Source organism: Callorhinus ursinus, unplaced genomic scaffold (genome assembly GCF_003265705.2).
Source record: "Callorhinus ursinus isolate GAN/ISIS: 27379988/994484 unplaced genomic scaffold, GSC_fseal_2.0 scaffold2, whole genome shotgun sequence".
NCBI classification, from domain to species: Eukaryota; Metazoa; Chordata; class Mammalia; order Carnivora; family Otariidae; genus Callorhinus; species Callorhinus ursinus.
Window position 1 is genome coordinate 89,686,121 of NW_027397064.1, and position 20,840 is coordinate 89,706,960.

General features: G+C 37.0%; 1 protein-coding gene across 2 annotated transcripts in view; it reads right to left on the bottom strand.

Moving 5' to 3' along the window:
- The window catches only part of THSD7B (thrombospondin type 1 domain containing 7B), a 758,532-nt gene that overhangs the window by 325,654 nt on the left and 412,038 nt on the right, over positions 1-20,840 (bottom strand). For both annotated transcript variants that reach the window (XM_073884500.1, XM_073884495.1), the window contains exons 10-11: positions 13,057-13,186; positions 9,769-9,872 (exon numbers count right to left, since the gene is read on the bottom strand). In XM_073884500.1, coding sequence (XP_073740601.1) covers positions 9,769-9,872; positions 13,057-13,186 — 234 coding nt within the window. The remainder of the gene's footprint in view (positions 1-9,768; positions 9,873-13,056; positions 13,187-20,840) is intronic.

Here is a 20,840-nt window from a genome sequence, read left to right on the forward strand (position 1 = left end):
CAGCAAGAAACTGGAAGTCATTATTCCCATTGTGGTTGGGAAAACTGAGGCACAGATAGGTTAAATCCTTTGATCAAGTTCACGCAAGTAGTGAGTGGCAAAACCGTGATTTGAGCCACGGTATTTCACATTCCAGTGAGAAGTAAAGTTCTTTTCATCACACGGGATTGCCTCTAGGTCTTATGCCTCTACTTTTTCTCTGTCCTTTCTCTGAACTGGCATCAACTACAACCTGTAAACAGATGATTTCAAAATATATGTTATTTTTCTAAAAATGATGTCAAATTTCTTATCAATATTAGTCATTCTCATTGGTCTAAAACTACTGAATCTTTTCAATTCATCACTGTCTTTTGCTCTGTATATGCATTTGGCAACTAAATGCCACTGATTTTTTTTTTTCTTAAATGCCTTTTATATACCGTCCTACTACATTCCCAAAGTAAGCATTCCTACCGGTAGAGGCTTTCAGAACTCTTTGCAGTGTTATCACAAAGCCTTAGGGAACCTCAAACTTCTTAGTTTCAGTTCCTACTTTCAATATATTGCTATAAGGTTGATCCTTCTATGAACCGATTGAGTGTAATTAATAGGTTTTTAAATCTCATTCCTTATGCATCTGGGTTAAAAGATTGGTTTTTGTCCCACCACCTGAATCCTTCAAACTGTGGTTGGCCTAGAAAGGCACTTGTTTTGCAACTTTTGTATCTATTTGAATTCAGAGCGTGGCTAGTCTGAGTTTTGATGCTCCTCTGTTAGTTTTCAGAGCCTCTAGAGCAAGTAGGAGTTCCTCCTCCTTTTGCTGCTACTAGAAGGAGTGCTGAGTTTCTGTTTTCTTTAGAAATGCAAATAAAAATGTAAAAACATTACTTCTTTCTGATACAAGCCTAAGATGGCTCCTGGGATAACCCGAAATGAATACCTCGACCTTAGTAACCTGAGCGCTAAGGGAAGCCTGGAGATTCACATCTATGTGAAGAGACTGAATTCTGGTCCTGGACAAGAGAAGTATAATCCTATTACATTTACGCCATTTGCAGTAGACTTTGAAATTCATATTAACATTCCTAAGGGGAAGATAATACTGTAACTGAGAGCCATGCAGTCAGAAGAGAAAATTATTCCTCCTGGTTTAGCAAATGATTGCATTACTCAAATGAAAAAAAAAAAATTACCCCCTCCCCATCCCTACCCCTGAGACCCATTTCATCAGGGAAATACCTACTAGGGAAGTGAACAGGTGGACTTCAGAGTTACTTTGTACTTTGTATTATAGCTTATGTTAAAAAATGGAGAGGCTAGTGAAAGACAACATCTCCAAACCCGCACTTAGTTAACACTGTGTTACTAAAGTGTCGTGCCTTGGGTCACTCACCTCCTTTAATATTTATTTTTAATTTATTGCCAATTTTAAAAAATGTGCATATTCTACCTGCAGCAACCATGAAAGCTCCAAAGCTAATCTTATCCTTACACATGAAAAGGAAATGAAAAATAACTCCAAGAATCATTATTCACTTATGTAAAAAATGCAATCTTTGCTAGAAGTTTCACACTTTACTCCTAAACCAATGCCTACGGTATTATAAAACCCATTCTTTTGTTAAAATCTGAGGATATTTTAAATTAGACAGTTGCCCTACACTGTCAATTTAACCTCTACATTCTACCTGATCTTCCATTTTCACACTAAAAAAATTTTATTTAGAGGAGATGTTTTTAAAGTTCCTTAAAAATATTTATAACCAGGCATTTTTGATCAGGTGCTAATTAATGAGATATATTAATAATAAAAAAAACCATGATGTCCTCCAACTGGTTTATTCTGGTGTTGAAGTCAGAACTGAAGTTAGAAATCACCCCAAGAATGATCTTTAGTATCAAGAATACCGGGGTCTGATTATTTTTAACTGTAAGATGAGCAGTTATTAAAAATGATATCACAAGTTATTGAAAATAGTGTTGTTCATTGCCTAGATTGAAAATCTTAGTACATAGATTTGGGTTCTCCAATGGTATCATGCCCTCCCTTCTTGAAATTGCTCGGAAAGATATCACTACATGTCCTTCCCCATTTAAGAAACATTTACATCTGTGGAAGGAGTTCCTGAGGTAGCTACAGTTACCCCCTCCCCCCTGAAAATGCCCATTTTGTTCATCTTGAATTAAACAGAAGCAGTAATTCCACTTTCCTTCCCAGCAAACTTTCTGCTTCCTCCTCTCACACCAAAAATAAAACAAAAATAGAAAAGACTATCTCTCTTTGATTATTGCTTGGTCACAGTTAAAAACCTATATACTTGTCTTCTCTGGATCTACTGAAATGACTTTTTTTTTTTCTTGTTATGATCTATGTAGATAAATATGACAGAGACTAAATGTGAGCAACTTGTAAGGTTAAATGCCTATGACTTTCTCCGTCTGGAGAATAAAAAGGTCAATCATCCAGAGATACTCTATTTCTTCTTAAAATGCAAGGATACTTGGCATCAGAAAGAAGAGAATGACTAGCTGATTGGCTGTTTCAACATTTTATCAACAGGCTATAATCACTTCTTTACTTCAAAGTGCACGCTTTTTGTTGTATTTCTGTATGTTCTTCCAGATATGTTTTTCCCCATCAAGACAACATAACTAGAGAAAAACATTTTTTGGTCATAAATTTAGAGTACTTGGACCTATCATATGAATAGTTTCCTGTTAATTCAGCTTATGTAATATCTTTATTTTCCTGTTTTATATGGATATATAGTTTATATTTATATAGTCCAGCAAAAATTATATAAATCAATTTTTAAAGATTTAATCCCCTGTTAAAAGCCTTTGAAAAGTAAGGAGTTTCCTCAAAAAGTTAAAAATAGAACTATCCTATGATCCAGCAATTGCACTACTAGGTATTTACCCAAAGAATACAAAAATACTAATTCAAAGGGATACATACACCCTGATGTTTATAGCAGCATTATCTATAATAACCAAGTTATGGAAACAGCCCAAATGTCCACTGACTGATGAATGGATAAAGAAGATGTGGTGTGTATATATATATATATATATATACACACACACATATATATAGTATATATAATGGAATTACATATATATAGTATATATAATGGAATATTATTCAGCCACCAAAAAGAATGAAACCTTGCCATTTGCAACGACATGGATGGAGCTAGAGAATACAGTGCTAAGTGAAATAAGTCAGTCAGAGAAAGAAAAATACCATATGATTTCACTTATATGTGTAATTTAAGAAACAAAATAAATGAGCAAAGGGAAAAGAGAGAGAGAGGAGAGAGGGAGGCAAACCAAGAAACAGACTCTTAACTCTAAGGAACACATTGGTGGTTACCAGAGGGGAGGTGGGTGGGGGGGATGGGTGAAATAGGTGATGGGGATTAAGAAGGGCACTTGTGATGAGCACTGGGTGATGTATGGATCATTATATTGTATACCTGAAACTAATATTACACTGTATGTTAACTAACTGCAATTTAAATAAAAACTTAATAAAAAGAAAGAAATAATATGTGAAATAAAGCATAGTTTGCTAAAGTGACAGACCCATACAAATATGTATTTCATATGAATTTACATTTTTGAATACCAGGTATTTTTGCTTTACTATTAAGGGCATTAGACTATTTTTTTTCCTTAGCTTCTTCCTATTTCTGACCTTCTTCCTTTTTAAGAATAAAGGTAAATCAAAACTCATCTTGATAGTAGATTATTTTGCCAATTGTTTTTCCTGGAAAAGACCTTTATTTAAAGAGATCCCTTGGCTGCAAAGAAAACACAGATTCCATCAAAACTACTGTGTAAGAAGACCTGGCCTCTCACTTTTGTCCCCTCTCAGGGACAAAAACCAATTAAGGAAGAACAAAAAGATCTGACCAAGATAGAGTTCTGCCTCCATTGGTCCACATAAACGTTGCTCAGTGAAAACAAACCACAGCAGAATATAGGTACATCATGGAAGTCAGGGGTATCCTAGACAGGACAACTTCAGTCTCCAATACCTACTCTGCAACTGGTATACTGCTGTCTATGTCCAGTCCCTGTCTATGATAGGGGATACTCACAAGCTTATGAATAAGAAGAAGGTAACATCTAAAAGAAACACACTGGCAAGGCCATTAGCCGGTTTTAAAATAGTCACTGTGAATAGCACAATTAAGAATTAGACCATATCAGTCCACAGACAAATTCAGTCCCCTTCTAGGAATGGCAGCACCTTTAACTTTTTTAATACTAACTTTGTACCCTTTTAAGGGAAGTTTCATCAAGGTATGTTAGAATACGTAAGTTTATTCCTCTTACGTTTTCATTTGCCATAAAAGCTGAGCTACCATGCCTTCTTTATTCAGATTAAGTACAGGAAGCTGGGCAGAGAGAATCCATGGCTCTCCCTAAAGTATGGGACAGTTAGGACATTGGAATCCTAAATATGCATTTCCTTGGGGATGGTGTAGACATTTACTTCCAGTTGTAATTCTACTTGCCCTTCTATTTTCCTTCCTTTCTTTTTTTTTATTACAAGAATATTATATTCATGTAGTCTTACTGCAAATCAATTAACCAGGTCACCAATACAAACAGTGAGATAAAACGAGGAGTACTTCTGTTTTGAGCAGTATAATGGCTTAAAAATTGTAAAAGGCCTTTCAGATGGAAAAAAAAAAACCCACTAGGTAAAACATGTATCTTCTAAATGTATTTTTGGGCTGGTCCCAAATACAATAATCCATAAAGCACAAAACAAAGTAAAAGCTTACGATGCAAGGTAATCAAATTTTATCCTGAGGGCTTCTACCAAATCTTGGAGACCCCAGTTCTCATTGTCATGTCTTCAAGTTCTACTATGGAGGATCTCATAAATGGCCCCACGCCAGAAATGATAAGGACAAAGGCCAGCCCTCAATATAAGGGTGAAGTAGAGATAAACATGCAAAGCAAAATGCCTTGGCAAGGTCACTTGCATATCAAAGACTGAACACTGGATGATGAGGGGAGGGAAGAATCTCTTGTGAGAATTTATAACCCCAAGCTGGCCTTTCCATGATTTTATGGTCTAAATTCATGCTCCCTCTGTGATTCAAAAACTCCTCAAGGAGAAATTTAAATTTATAGTGTTTTTAGATTGATAGGGCATCCATGGAACTGAAAAGTATAAAAGCCACCTGGCTAGCATGCTAAAGCAGGTGAAAGAAGGGAACTGATGGTCTCTTAATTCTTTATTTGCACTTTTTTTTGATCCTCCGGATCTGAGGCTAGGCCTTCATCTCCATTCTCTACCAGCTGTCCAAAGTACATGCCTCTGGTTTTATATCCCCAGAGAATAAAACTCTAAGCTCCCAAAAGAATAGGAAAAGGGGTGACACTGCTCATCGTTTTTAATCAGACTTCCAAAAGCCCCTGTTTTGCTCCCACTCCTAACACACACACACACACACAAACACACACACACACACACACACTCACGTATACTTTCTTCTGCAGAATGTGGTAACTTTCTGGAATTCTCCAGGACAAATCACTTTGTTTCTCTTCAGCCCCCACACCTTCACCCCTGCCAACACTTTGGCATAATCTTGTTCGGCAAAATCCTTTACTGTATCTCCACTCACTTTCTAAAACATATTGTGACTGAGGTTACAGATGACTCCTCATTTCCTTGAAGGTGAGTTTAATGTGCTTCTTGTTCTCTGGAGCAATTTTATAAAAGACATTACTTTTTTCTTATTGTTTCACATCTTCCTTGCTGGTTTTGAAGTAATTTTAGAGAAAAGATGGAGTAGAAATGTCTTTACTTCACTATCTTAAAATTGGAGACCCAGGCCACTACTTTAAAAGTACAAATTTCCCAACAGAAAAACACTAGGAATTCTCTAATATTGGTGTCTAATTTAGAGAAAACTCAAGGGAATCACTTGCCTAGTCTAAGGGACTATGAGGTCTCCATCTAGAATCTGTTTAAATTGAAATCCAAAGTAAAATTATTCTAAGATAAAATAATTTGCCATTTATGTGATAAGATTCCACATAATTTAGGAGCAACATCTCCTCAGAAATTACTAAATGGTTTTTCAATGAAAACCAACCATTATGATATGCTAGTATCAAAGTGTCAAAGTCTAGGCCACCATATGGAATTAAGTCGTGCACCACACAACAGTGCCATTTCTAAAGAACTTCATTCCTAGAGAGATTGTTGATCGAGATATAACAATTTTCCAGTAGAAAGTAGTCAAGGTCTTATAATTACAAGATCATATTATTATAACAATATTCTGACATATGGAAGTAAAATGTTTGAAGGAGGTGGTCCCTCCCCTTAATTTACACAGTCACTATCTAGTCTCATAGAAGTCCTGAATGAAACTAACTTGCCAATCAAATTCACATGTATAAATGTTCTGAGAGGGACATCATTTCCAAAGTGTAATTGTTATAAACTGAAGTGACCCAAAATTCCTATGTCAAAGCCTTAATCCCACCTATCACTATGTCTGAAGATAATAAAGGCCACCAAAATCAGCTTGCTCTTTGGTGGCAAGGCTAGCAATACACTTTACTCTCCTACCTCAGGGGTATATTGACTCTCCAGCCCTATTTCATGATTGAGTTCGTGGGGATCTTGATTGTTTTTTCCTTCAATCAGATAGCATACTAGTCCATTATATTAATGACATTATTCTGAATGGATCTAGTGAGCAAGAAGTAGCAACTACTGTAGGCATTTTGGTAAAAGAGTAAGAAATAAATCTGAAAAAACTCAGGTGCCTTCTACCCCAGGGAAATTTTTAGAGGTTCAGTGGTGTGGAGCATGTGAAGATATCCCTTTAAGCAATGAAGAATAAGTTTTTGCATCTGGCCCCTCCTGCAACCAAAACTAGGCACAATACCTAATGGGTCTCTTTGGATTTTGGAGGCAAACGTATTCCTTATTTAAGTGTGTTAGTCCAGCCTATTTACCAAGAGACTCAAATAGCTGCTAGTTTTAAGCAGGTCCCAGAATGAGAAAGATCTCTGTAACAATCCAGGCTACTGTGCATACTGTTCTGCCACTTGGGCCATATGATGATCCAGCAGATCCAATGCTATTCAAGTATCAGCAGCTGACAGGAACACTGTTTGCAGCCTTTAGAGGCTTCTATAAGTGAATTTCAGGACAGGTCCTTAGGATATGGGAGCAAGCCCTGACACCATCTGCAGATAACTATTCTCCTTTGCAAAACAGCTTCTGTCCTGATACTGTGTCTTGCCAGAGAATGAAGCCTTAATCATGGGCCACCAAATTATCATGCAACCCAGGCTGCCTTCATGAACTGGATGTTACCTAATCCACCAAGCCACAATGTAAGGCATCATCAAATGGAAGTGATGTATAGATGATTTGGCCCACGCAGGCCCTGAAGGCACAAGTAAGTTACATGAGTAGGTGGGCAAATGTCCATGGTCCCTACTTCTGCTACGGTACCTGCTCTCTTCCAGCCTGTACCTGTGGCCTCATGGAGAGTTCCCTACAATCAGCTGATGGAAGAAGAGAAGAATCCAGCCTAGCTTACAGATGGTTCTGTACAATATCTAGGCACAACTCCCAAATGGACAGCTATAGCACTATAGCCCCTTTCTGAGATATACCCTTGAAAGAGATAGGTAAAGAGAAATCTTCTCAGTGGATAGAATGTAAAGCAGCATACCTCGTTGTTCACTTTGCTTGGAAGCAGAAATGGCCAGGTATGCGATTACATGCAGATTCATGGACTGTGGCCAATGGTTTTGCTATATGGCCAAGGTCTTGGAAGAACATGATTGGAAAGTTGGCGACAAGGAAATCTGGGGAAGAGTTATATAGATAGACCTCTCTGTATGAGGAAAAATGTGAACATATTTGAGTCCCATGTGAATGTTTACCAAAGGGTGACTTCAGCAGGGGAATACATTAATAATCAAATGGACAGGATGACCTGTTCTATGGATACTATTCACCCCAGTCATCCTTCTTTCTCCAGTGGCTCCTATCATCATCAAATGGGTTCATGAACAAAGTAGCCATGGTGGCAGGAATGGAGGTTATTCATAGGCTCAGCAATATGGACTTCCACTCACCAATGTTAACCTGACTATGGCCATCACTGAGTGCCTGATATGCCAGCAACAGGGAGGAACACCAAGTCCCTAATATGGCACCACTCTCAAGAGTGGCAAGCTAGCTACATGGTAGTAGGTTGATTACACTGGACCACGTCCATCATAGATCTAGGACAGTACTTTGTTCTTACTGGAAGACTTATCCTAGGTTTGTATTTCCCTTCCCTGCAAACAATACTTCTGCCAAAACTACCATCCATGGGCTTACAGAATGCCTTGTCCATAGCTATGGTATTCCACGTAGCATTGCTTCTGATCAAGGAACTCACTTCTCAGCAAACAAAGGGCTGCATTCGGCCCATTCTCATGGAATTCACTAATCTTACCATGTCCCCCACAACCCTTGAAGCGGCTGGCTTGACAGAGTGGTGGAAAGGTCTTTTGCAGACTCAATTACAATACCAGTTAGGTGGCAATACCTTGCAGGGCTGACTCAAGGTTTTACAGAAGGCTGTATATGCTCTGAATTAGCACATGATTTTCGGTACCGTTTCCCCCATAGGCAGGATTCATAGGTCCAGAAATCAAGGGGTGGGAATGAATAGAAGTTCTATAACTCTCTATACCCCTGGTGACGCACTAGTAAAATGTTTGCTTCCTGTCTCCTGTGATCTTATATTTTGCTGCCCTATAGGTCTTTGTTCCAAAGGAAGCAATGCTTCCATTAGGAGACGCAATAAGATTCCATTGACCTGGGTGTTAAGACTGCCACCTGGCCATGGCGGGGGGGGGGGTCCTCTCAGCTCTGAATCAACAGACAAAGCAGGGAGTTATTGTGCTGGCTTGCTTGACTGATCCTGACCAATACATTAACTTATGCAACAGGAAGAGACACTTAATTCTAAATATGCCTTTTAGAAAAAATTATAAAGCCAGTATAATGCAGTTGGTTCCACAGGGTCTGATTTTGCTACATACCTCCCTTTACCAACAAAGTGGTTAGATTTTAAGAAGAAAGCACTTCTTACCAAGCCTCATTTGATTGGTATCTGGATTATGAATGAAACAGAAAAGTGAGCAGTCTGATGAGGCTCTGAGTGCTTTTCAGGGATTTCAATATGTCACACCTAGGCATTGATGATTAAAAGCACTTCTACTTTGATCCAGAAGACTACCTGCAATGTCTTCCAAGAATTTAAATAGTTCCTTTCTATGCATATTATATAGAACACATAGTAAGTATAAATATAACAATTACATTTAAGTCATGATTATTAAGATTAGTCCATTCGTTCAATTATCCTTAATTCATTTCACAAATATTAAATGAGCACCTAAAAAGTGCAGTGTATAATCACAGACATATTCTTCATTCCTTGGATCATGTCCAGTATGTGTTTGGAACAGAAGCACCGAGATATGCAAACGACTGAGAACAGGTATCTGCTTCCATTGCATTAGCTCTCAGCTACACTAGCTGGTTTAGGTTAAAAGATGGTATAATATCAACATTACCTAATGCCAAACTTAAACTCAAATACTGACAAGTATAAATAATTCAATCCAATAATATCATAATTATTTAAATATAAAATAAGCAATAGTGTATAAGAATAACATAATCTAAAATTACATATTAACAGGAAAACTGTTTTAAAATTCCCTTACCTCTTGTTTGTACTCCTTTTCCACAGCCTTCACTGCTGCCCATTATCCCCTGCCTGACAGGCTCTGGCACCAAGATACAAGGGCTCCATTTCTGTGGTTTCCATCTGTGATGACAAAGAAGAGCAGACTAAGAATTTCACCATGACAAACATGCAAAAGAAATACATCACATAAACAGTAATTCAATGAAAATGGAGTCAAAACCAATGTCATAAAATGGAGCCCCGGCATGCACTAGGGAGGACAACAGTCCACTCTACCCTAGATTCATGGTTAATGTAGTATTTCCATTTTTAAAAATGTGGACATTTTCCATATAAGCTGTAGTCCATAGGGCAAGGTGGCAGTAAAAATCCTTAAAAGCACAGATCAAACCTAGAAGGTTTACCCTCCTTATTATCTAAAATTATCTTAAAAAAAAAAAAGGAAGAAAAGAAGAAGGAGGAGGAGAAGGGAAAGGGAAAGAAAGAGAGAGAGAAAAATCCCTATGTCCCACTGGAGTTTTAGAGTACCAGGGCGTGAAAATCTGAAAGTTTGGGGTGCAAACCTTCACACTTGATCTTCTGCTTCAAAAGTTTTTATAAGGTGGTTTCTAAGACTTTAAAATGATTCGGACATCTCAATAAGTCATAAAGTAAAAGGGAGGTGGGGAGTCACAGGGACCTATCTTATGTGATAGTTCACCTCACGGAAGAGGAATGGATCCACCCCTGATGAATCATCAATATTTCTCGTCCTCAAAGGAAGTATTCTCTGAGGAAGCCTTGTGGTTTCTCACTGTTTTGCTTTCTCAGGTAAACAAAACTTTCTATTTTTATGACCCACAGGACAGACTGACTTATATCCTTAAACCTGTCTCTTCAGAATGTACCAGAAAACCCAAACCTTAAGTGTAACCACAGATTCTGCTCTTTTCCTTAGTATATTTTCACACTTTTTCATACGAGCTAATACCTCTGATACGAGATGCTACTTCCAAAGATGAAACAGAAACATGAAGCAAAAATATTATTGACCAGCTTTGCGAGATGAAATAATTGGTATATACAGATCTCTAGAATTTTTTCATCTTGCAAAACTGGTCAATAATATTGCATATAATATAATCATTGACCTCACTCAAGTGGCCTCCATACTGGGAATAGTTGAGCAATTGTAGAAAAATGAAGAAACAGCTAAACAAAAACTTATCGTTTAAAGAGATCACCCCTTAATTTTAAATAATTATAAATTTACTTTACACATGCATAGATTCATTTAGTATAATTCCAAAACACAGAAACTGAAATGGCAAGGGGTTTTTGTCCAATTTTTCAACAGGATGTAGCATTCATTCAGATTCCTTAAGTTTACTGAGGCTTTCTAGATCAAAATGAGACTATGGAGTCCAGTCAAGTTTAGTGTACTGCATAAAGTAAAATAGAAGGAATTTCAGAACTCTTGTTAAACTCAGTTTTGGAATGATAAACTTGGGCTCAGAGAGGTTAAGTGAAATGTCTGAGATTGCACAACTCAGCTGACCAGTTGTCCCTCCTAAAACCCTGGATGTTCAGCTACAGACCCTTGACCCCACGGTCAATTCTACATAAGGATACATCACCATGCTGTCTTCCCTTTTGCTTATTAACTTAATGTGTTGGGAGAGTCTCAGATTCACAAAAAAATTTCTACAGACATTTTGGTTCTGTTTTAACTTGGTAAGCATATGAATATATCACCTTAATGGAGTCAAAAAGAAGATTCAGAAGATAATGATAAAGGTCCTATATTAGCTTGCCTCCCTAACATACCAATGAGGAGGGATGCAAAAATTGAATTGGAATCATGTTGCTCAAAATTCAAGGGTGCTTTACTAAGGAGCAGAGAATCATGCTGATAACTTGTATACATATTAAACCAGGCATCAGGAGAAACGATAACAATGATCCAATCCAGACACAGCAAAACTGGTTTCTGGGAAAAATGGCAGGTTGTCAATGATGGAAACGAGTTCAAACATGAGTGGCTAAAATGAAGTGCAACCAGAGAGTAAAGAAAGTGGACAAGAGAAAGGAAAAATCTCACTAATAACATCTAGGATTTTCTCTGATTATAAAAGCCCTGGGTTCATAAAAATGTCTAATGACATTTGATTTGGCTAATTTTTTCAGTTGGCCCCAAGAGCGCTTTTGCTCAGCTCAGAAGTTTCAATATTTATATATGGTACAAAGGGATGAATATTGACAGTGTTTCCACAGCAGCCTTGTGGTTAATGAAGGAACACTGGTAGTCTGGGCATGTTCCCAGTATTTATTCCCATCCTCCTTAAACTGGCCATTAGATGGAAACAACGAGAATAAAGGATTATAAAATTGATAGTAATGCAGTCTCTTCAATGATACTCTATCTAATGTGAGGAGTCTTCTTTAAAAAAAGATAGAAAGAAGGAAAAAGAAAAATAACTTGTATTTTCCTAAACAAATTAGCCCTTGAATTTCATAGCTTTAAGATATAGTTTTTCAAATAATCAGGAGAAACACTAGACATTTTTGCTAAAGGCATTTTTAAGTGTGCTATTTGAACTTTAAGACAATGTTTTGTTTTGTTTTTTCACAAATCAGTAAAACTCAACAGTGAATGGATTTAATCCAGATGCACTCTAAAGCAAAGCTTCAATCCAACATTAAAAGAATGGACATTAATGACTAAACACACAAATCTCAGGCATTGCTTTTATAAATAAAAATCACCAATTTGTCAAGAGGGAACATGTAAGTACCATATATACTTTAAAAGTCATTTTCCCTTTTTTTTTAATGTACATTTTATCCATAGGTTAAACTTCTTTTTCTAAGAGGATGGTTTCTTAAAATGTGTACAAAACTTAAGAACCATTTTTTTTAATGAAAGTAAATAATTATCTTAAAAGTACATATTTGTTCTTAGTTCTTGATTAAAAGCTTTAGGATGAAAATGATAGAATGAAGTAACTTATATGTGTATTTGTTTTCCAGGTAAAGACTATCCTGAATCTCTTTGGATCCTAATCCTTAAAATTGATTGCCTGGGTGGCAGAACTCCAGCATCTCACTTAAAATCAAAACATGTTTGTTTCTTTTGTCCTGTTAACTAGACTTTCATATTCTTTACTCCCTCAAAATATATTCAAAATAAGAGAGAAAAATATTGAGGTATTAAAGATAAACATTATCTCTTCTTACTTCTCACTAAAGCTTATCAACTATATAAAGAAAATAGGTCATGATTTATACTAAAATCTAATGTTTATCTAAAAAGGTAACTAATTACCGATATATGGGGCACAATGAAATATCTTCACACTCTCGCTCTTCAAATAAGGTATCTGGGCATTCTTGGCCTCCGTTGGCTGCTTCCTGGATGATAATCCTGTATCGAGACTGTTTTACTGTGGCATTTCCTGAAGTAAAGGAAAAATAAAATTGTAGTGACCTTCTATGTGGATGCAGGGAAAAATCCAGGGTTAGTCGAAGGAAGGAAGGAAGGAAGGAAGGAAGGGAGTAAGGAAGGAAGTAAGGAAGGGAGGGAAGGAGGGAGGGAGGGAGGGAGGAAAGGAGGAAGAGAAGAAGGAAGGAAAGGAGGAATGGACAGAGGGAGGGAAAGAAGGAAGAAGGGAGGGAGGGAGAGAAGGGAGTGAAGGAAGGAAGAAGGGAGAGAGGGAGGAAGAAAGGGAGGGAGGGAGGGAGGAAGGGAGGGAGAGAAGTAAGAATGTGGTAAGACTACTTAGGGATTGAGAATAACAAGCAAAGACAGGGGTTAATACTTCATATTATACTCAGTCTTACTCCTATGAGATAGATAGTTAACAGTCAATAATAGTGATTTCAAGTCTATTTGTTCTTATATGCAAAGTTCGTTTTCCAACTGTTTTACTACGCTCTAAATTAATCAGAATTTATATTAGCTATGGCATAAGAGTTACATGGCATAATCTGAGGAACCCCAGAAACCCTCTTTGATCTCAAAACAATAGCTCAAGGGCCCAGAGTTTTATATGAGCAATTCATTCCCTCCAGCAAGGCACTTCCCTCTGTGGGTAACTTTTTAAAATGCAAATACTCATTAAAATTAATACATTAGTAATTTATTTATTTATGGATATTGGTTTCTTACATTTCTTAGTCCTCATAACCTGAGACAATATGTATATAATTGGAATTTAGGGAAAAGGCACTAAAACTGTGACAGAACAAAATATTGTCTACTTTCTGGTTTGGCTGAAAAGGAGAAGTATTAATAGGCATCTCAATAAAGACAACCGATGTTCACTTTAATGTGCTGGGGCACTCATCCCATAATCTTTAGATTCCTCTTGAATCAATAACAACGATAAAAATCAATTACATTACAGTGGCTAGTAACTATTTCAATTACCATGTGCCAAGCTTGCACTAGATATAAAGATACAAATTCTTGAACTTACAATTAAACAGAAAGAAAAGGAGGCAGATAGAGATACACCAAGTTTAAGACATCATTAGAGCGAGAAGTATCAACAGTGGGCAGTGTTAGGAGAGTAGAGAAGAAAGAGTAATCATTTTTGTCTCTGGAAATCAGACAGCTCCGGGAGGAGGTAGATTTTATTCTGGAACTTGAAATCTTAATAGAAAAAGAAAAAAGGTTGAAGCCATTCTGGCCCAAGGAAAGTTTGAGAAAAGCCACTGCTGAGACATAAATGGGTGCATGGAAATCATAGAGTAAGACAGGTAGCCGCATTCAGATGGAAAATGTGTGCATTTGGCTTGTGAGTGTGCACATGTTGAGGGCAGGTTGCAAAGAATGAATAGAAGGGGTGGTATAGGAAAACATGGAATTAATTGGTAGGTTCGGGACAGATAATGGATCTAACTATATTAAGAAGAAAATTTCTAGAAAGCCAGCAAACTAAGTGGAGTGTGACAAAAGGGGAAAAAAAGAGCTTTCATTAAAATTATATATTCACATGATTTTTTAAAAAAAAATCTTTATTACAAAGACTTATAGTGAGAAACAACTGACCCACAACCAATTCCCTGTCTTCCTTCCAGAACACTTTGAACTCTATTTAGTTCTTCTGTGGTTATCTCCTAATTTATAAATAATAAGCTTATGTCATTGCTTCTTGATTCATTAATTTTAGATATCATTTATTGACTTTCTGCTATAACTGATGGGAGTTTACTTTGCACCACCTTTCAATTTTTTAAAATTGTATCACTATTTTTATGCCTCTAATGGTTATTTAAAGGCTTTAAATAACCCATTTTTTTCCAGTCCCACTACTCATTCCTGCCCTCTATCAGACCAGCCACCACCGTTCTAAAGAATCTCTGTGGGTAGATGAGCTTCCTCTTCTCTTGCCGTCCACATTCCTGGTAAGTTAGGTCATAGCTTCCTGTGCTGCATCATCACTTTCTCTACTTCTCAGTCTTGTCTATTAAGTTTTTCATAAATGTGTTTAGAGCTCTCATCCACTGATGGTCTTCTCTTATTTTTTTAACAAGGAATTAGGGCTTTTATAATTCATTTCTATTATTTTAATGAGATTATGGAAAGAAGAGGAAACCAGTATACTTATACATTTCATGATCTTGACTAAGTTAAGCAGATGTATAGGACCTTTTTCATCTACTTACAGATCTATTCCCCTGCTTTTTTTTTTTTTTTTACCCATATTTAATCTACTGTCTACTTGGGGAACTAATCATAGGAGTGTATCAGTGACTCCCTTGTCCATTGGCTTCTGGTTGGGTTTGGGCAACAGAAGGATGGGGCACACAATACAAGGAGAAAAGATGATAAGAGAAGAGAAAGATCAGGGAATTTATTCCACCAGATTTCATCTTCTGGATCACCTCAGTTTGTTCTTTACCCCAACCAAAAGCCATGGTTTCGATGGAATGGCCCTTTCCTACAGTTATAGTCCTACTAATTGTTCCTACCTCTATCAAATTTCAGTATCCTAAATGTCACTAGTCCAGGTACTGAACCACCCCCTGTGACCTTAAGTAACTCTTCCCAGTCTTTTGTAAATAACCCCTTCATTAAATTTTCCCCAGTTGCCCCATTTGAATGGGCCACCTGTTTCCTACCAGGACATGCTAATAAAATCAAAGGATTTGATTTTATTACTATATGACAGGGAAGAATGTTATAATTGGCCCTTTCCTAAAAGTACTTAAGGTCCTGTGAGGAGTATAAAATAGAAGGTTAAAGAGAGGGAAAAAAAGTGTAATTAAAACAGTTCTAGTGAAAAGCTGAGCGTCTTCCCTTTAAGTTCAGGAACAAGACAAAAATGCTCACTCTTGCCACTTTAATTCAACATAGTATCGGAAGTCTTAATCACAGAAATTAGACAAGATAAAGAAATAAAAGCATCCAAATTGGAAAGGAAGAAGTAAAACTGTCACTATTTGCAGATGACATGATACTACATAGAGAAAACTCTAAAGACTCCACCAAAAAAGCTATTAGAACTAATAAATGAATTCAGTAAAGTTGCAGGATACAAAATTAACATGCAGGAATTGGTTGTATTTCTATACACTAACAACCAGCTATCAGAAAGAAAAAAATTAAGAAAACAATCCCATTTACAATTGCATCAAAAATAATAAAATACCTAGGAATAAATTTAGCCAGGGAGGTAGAAGACATGTACTCTCAAAACTTCAAGACACTGATGAAAGAAACTGAAGAAGAAAAAAATAAATGGAAAGGTATACCATGCTCATGGATTGGAAGAATTAATATTATTAAAATGTCCATACTATCCGAAGCAATCTACATATTCAGTGCAATCCCCATCAAAATACCAATGGTATTTTTCACAAAACTAGAATAAGAAATCCTAAAATTTGTAAAGAACCATGAAAGATCCCAAATAGTCAAAGCAATCCTGAGAAAAAACAAAAAAGTGGAGCAATCAATCATACCCTCTGATTTCAAAGTATACTACAAAGTATACAACAGTAATCAAAATAGCATGGTACTGGCACAAAAACAGACATATAAATCAATGAATTCGAATAGAAATAAAATATAAACAGAAATAAATCCACACTTACATGGTCAATTAATCTACAGCAAAACAGATAATATACAATGAGGAAAAGACAGTCTCTTCCATAAATGGTGTCAGGAAAACTGGACAGCTACATGCAAAAGAATGAACCTGGACCACTATCTTATACCATACACAAAAATAAATTAAAAATGGATTAACGACTTGAATATAACATCTGAAACCATAAAACTCCTAGAAGAAAAGATAGGCAGTAAGCTCTGTGACACTGGTCTTAGGAATACTTTGTGGACCAGTCTGTCAGGCAAGAGCAACAACAGCTAAAATAAACAATTATATTTATTTTGTCAAACTAAAAAAACTTTTGCACAGCAAAGAAAACCATCAACAAAACAGAAAGACAACCTACTGAATGAGAAGATATTTGCAAATTATATAATCTGAGAAGAGGTTAATATCCAAGGGGAGCCCGGGTGGCTCCGTCGTTAAGCATCGCCTTTGGCTAGGGTCATGATGCCAGGGTCATGGGATCGAGCCACGCATTGGGCTCCCTGCTCAGCGGGAAGCCTGCTTCTCCCTCTCCCACTCCCCCTGCTTGTGTTCCCTCTCTCGCTGTGTCTCTCTCTGTCAAATAAATAAATAAAATCTTTAAAAAAAAAGGTTAATATCCAAAATATATAATGAACTCATGCAGCTTCATATAAAAAAAAAAATTGAAACATGAGCAGTGGACTTAAATAGATGTTTTTCCAAAGAAGACATGCATATGGCCAACAGACACATGGAACAATGTTTAACATCACTAATGATCAGAGAAGTGCAAATCTAAACCACAATGAGTATTACCTCACCCTGTCAAATTGGCTATTATCAAAAACACAAAAAATAACAAGTGCTGGTGAGAATGTGGAGAAAAGGGAACCCTTGTGCACTGTTGGGAATGAAAACAGTATGGAGGCTCCTTAAAAAATTAAATGTAGAACTACCATATAATCCAGCAATTCCACTTCAGGTTATTTATCTGAAAAAAAAAATGAAAACATCAATTCAAAGAGATCTATGCATCCCTCTGTTCACTGAAGCATTATTTACAATAGCCAAGATACAGAAACAATCTAAGTGTACATCAATAGCTGAATGGATAAAGAAAATGTGCTATATATACACAATAGAATATTATTCAGCCATAAGAAATGAATATCTTTCCATTTGCAACAACTTGGAAGGAACTAGAGGGCATTATGCTAAATCAAAGTCAGACAGAGAAACAAGTATCATATCATTTCACTTATATGTGGAATCTAAAAAGCGAGACAAACAAAACAAAATAGAAACAGACTTGTAGATACAAGAAACAAACTGTTGGTTACCAAAGGGGGCAGGGGTGGGGGGGTGGGTGAAATAGGGAAAGGGGATTACAAGGTACAAACTTCTAGTTATAAAATAAGTAAGTCATGGGGATGTACTTTTTAGCATCAGGAATATAGTTAATATTCTAATAATTTTATATGGTGACAGATGCTAACTAGACATCATGGGAATCATTTCATAATGCATAAAAATATTGAATCACTATAATGTACACCTGAAACTAACAGGATATTGTATATCAATTATACTTCAATAAAGAAATAAAACAGTTCTGCATAATAATATAAAGCTATCTTCATTTGGGTGGGGCCAGCTTTGTAAGTAATTATGCCTTTAGGAATAAGTCTCTTCTCCCATTGTCAGTTAATTCCAGTTACACTGCACTTACTCTGAAAATTATTACTTACTTAAGATTTGTATATGTGTGGGTTTCTGTGTGTATGTGTGTGGGTTTCTGTGTGGGGGTTTCTGTGTGTGTATGTTGTCCAAGGGTTATCTTTAGAAGACCCAGAAATAAAAATTGAAAAGAATAGGAAAAATGAAACAGATGCCTTTACCTCACATTAAGAAAGAACATGGATCAGTATCTCTCCCCTCCCACTGCATGCATATGCACGCACACACACACACACACACACACACACACACACACACACAATGAACACTCCCACACAGAGGTTTTCTGCTTTATGGTGTAATTCCAGGTCAAGTCATTCAAAGTTTAGGGAACATAGTTGCATTGATTATCCTGACCTACAGAGGTTCAGGTTGGGGCTGAGAAAGATGGATTCCATGGGCAAAACAAACTTTTAGAATAGAGGCTAGATTTTTTTCAGCAAGAAAGCTGATTGACACTGTACAGAAATGAAGAAAACGTGCATGTTTTCAAAGAGAGAAATAGAGATAAGGGATGATCTTGAAGTAGGGAAACAACACCAGGATCTGCGAGATAGCTGTTAAAAATTTCTTTTTCTGTGTAATGTGTTTCTTGGTCCTTAAACTTTGGAATGGTCATATTTAGCATTCAGCTTTAAAGGATTTTCCACCCTCTGTGACGTAAGTGCCTCAACTTATAACCAGACCTACAGCAGAGTCAGTTGTGCACAAGCGACATGATTTAGCCGGTGTCATGGAAACTTAAGGGCAGGCAGCGTCTGGGAACAGTCAGTAGTGTTCTCACTCCACCTCTACTTCAGAGCCAGCCTGGAGGGAGCAGTTCTGTACCAAGGAAGGACAATAATTCCAGAAATCCAAGAAGTAATTAGCAAGAGAAGAGGATGCATCTGGTAGCACCCAACATCAAGGTCTGAAGTCAGAGAGCAGAGGATGAGCAAAAGGCTAAGTGGAAGCTCTCAGGAACTGATGTCAAACAGAGCCTCCCTTTCTGTTGAATACACCGAAAATGATTTCAGGGAAGTAGACAGAGAATGGAAGATAGTGACTTTGAAGGTGGCAAAGATTTGGATTACCTATGTGTGTAAAATGCATTATAAGTTTCCGGGAATTGTCTCCTTAGTCTATATCAGATCTGCTTCTGGGCATTTTGCATATGCTTTCTTATTTTATTTTATTTTTTATTTTTTTATTTTTTATTTTTTTAAAGAGGAGAGCAGTTTCTTCTCTCTCTCTTTTTTTAAGATTTTATTTATTTGTGAGAGAGAGAGCACAAGCAGGGGAAGCAGCAAGCAGAGGGAGAAGCAGACTCCCCACTGAGCAGGGAGCCGGATGCGAGGCTTGATCCCAGGACCCTGGGATCATGACCTGAGCCAAAGGCAGACGCCCAACCGACCAAGCCACCCAAGCGTCCCTGCTATCTTATTTTAAAATTATCATTATTGTTTCCGTTTTACAGATAAGAAAATGGAGGGTGGGGGAGTTAAATCATTTGCCCAAAGTCGCCTAGCTACTTCTAAAACTTTTAAAACTATGCCATTAAAACTGTGGCTTAACAGACATCGAAGTCCATGATCTCTCCATAAGAGACTTCATGGTGAAACAAAGAGCGAGGGGCATTCCAGGGAGGAGTTCATATCATAATTCCTCTGTTATTCCCAAGGAATACCTCTTCCTTTTTAATCAATTCTTCAGTTGGAAGAAGGTTTCAAGTGCCAATAAACACAGTGCTTGTGGGGCTTGGTGAGTGATGCTTCCAATCTTATTAGGCCTATGAAAAATAACAATAAATTAAAGTTCCTGTTTGCAAACATAAACTGTTCAGCCATGATTATGGCTAATAAACAACTAGTCTAAATTCAATTTTGATTTATGTATATTTTATCACCACTTAGTCATCAGGCAAAATTACATTTAAGTTATTAATTATAGCCAAAAGAAGTAACATTTAGAGAAGATGGCAGCTTAAACATCAAGAGCCATATTTAACATCAGAAATATACAAGTGAGTTATTTATCAGTATAGAAAGAATAAGAGAGATTTATAGATTCTCTGTGAAGGTCTATACCAGTCTTTTCTCAGAAAGATGGTAGCAAAGGTGAATGAAATCGTCTGTAAAGAGTAGCTCTGGGTGATTTACAGCCAGGCAAGCTAGGGCACATCATACTGAACTGAAGATCATGAGTGCTAGTCCCTGGTGTCAGGGTTAGTCAATCAAAGACCGGGGCTAAAGAATTGACCCCCTAAGTTTCCAATTGATTTGAAGTCTGAGAGTAGGCAAAGAGC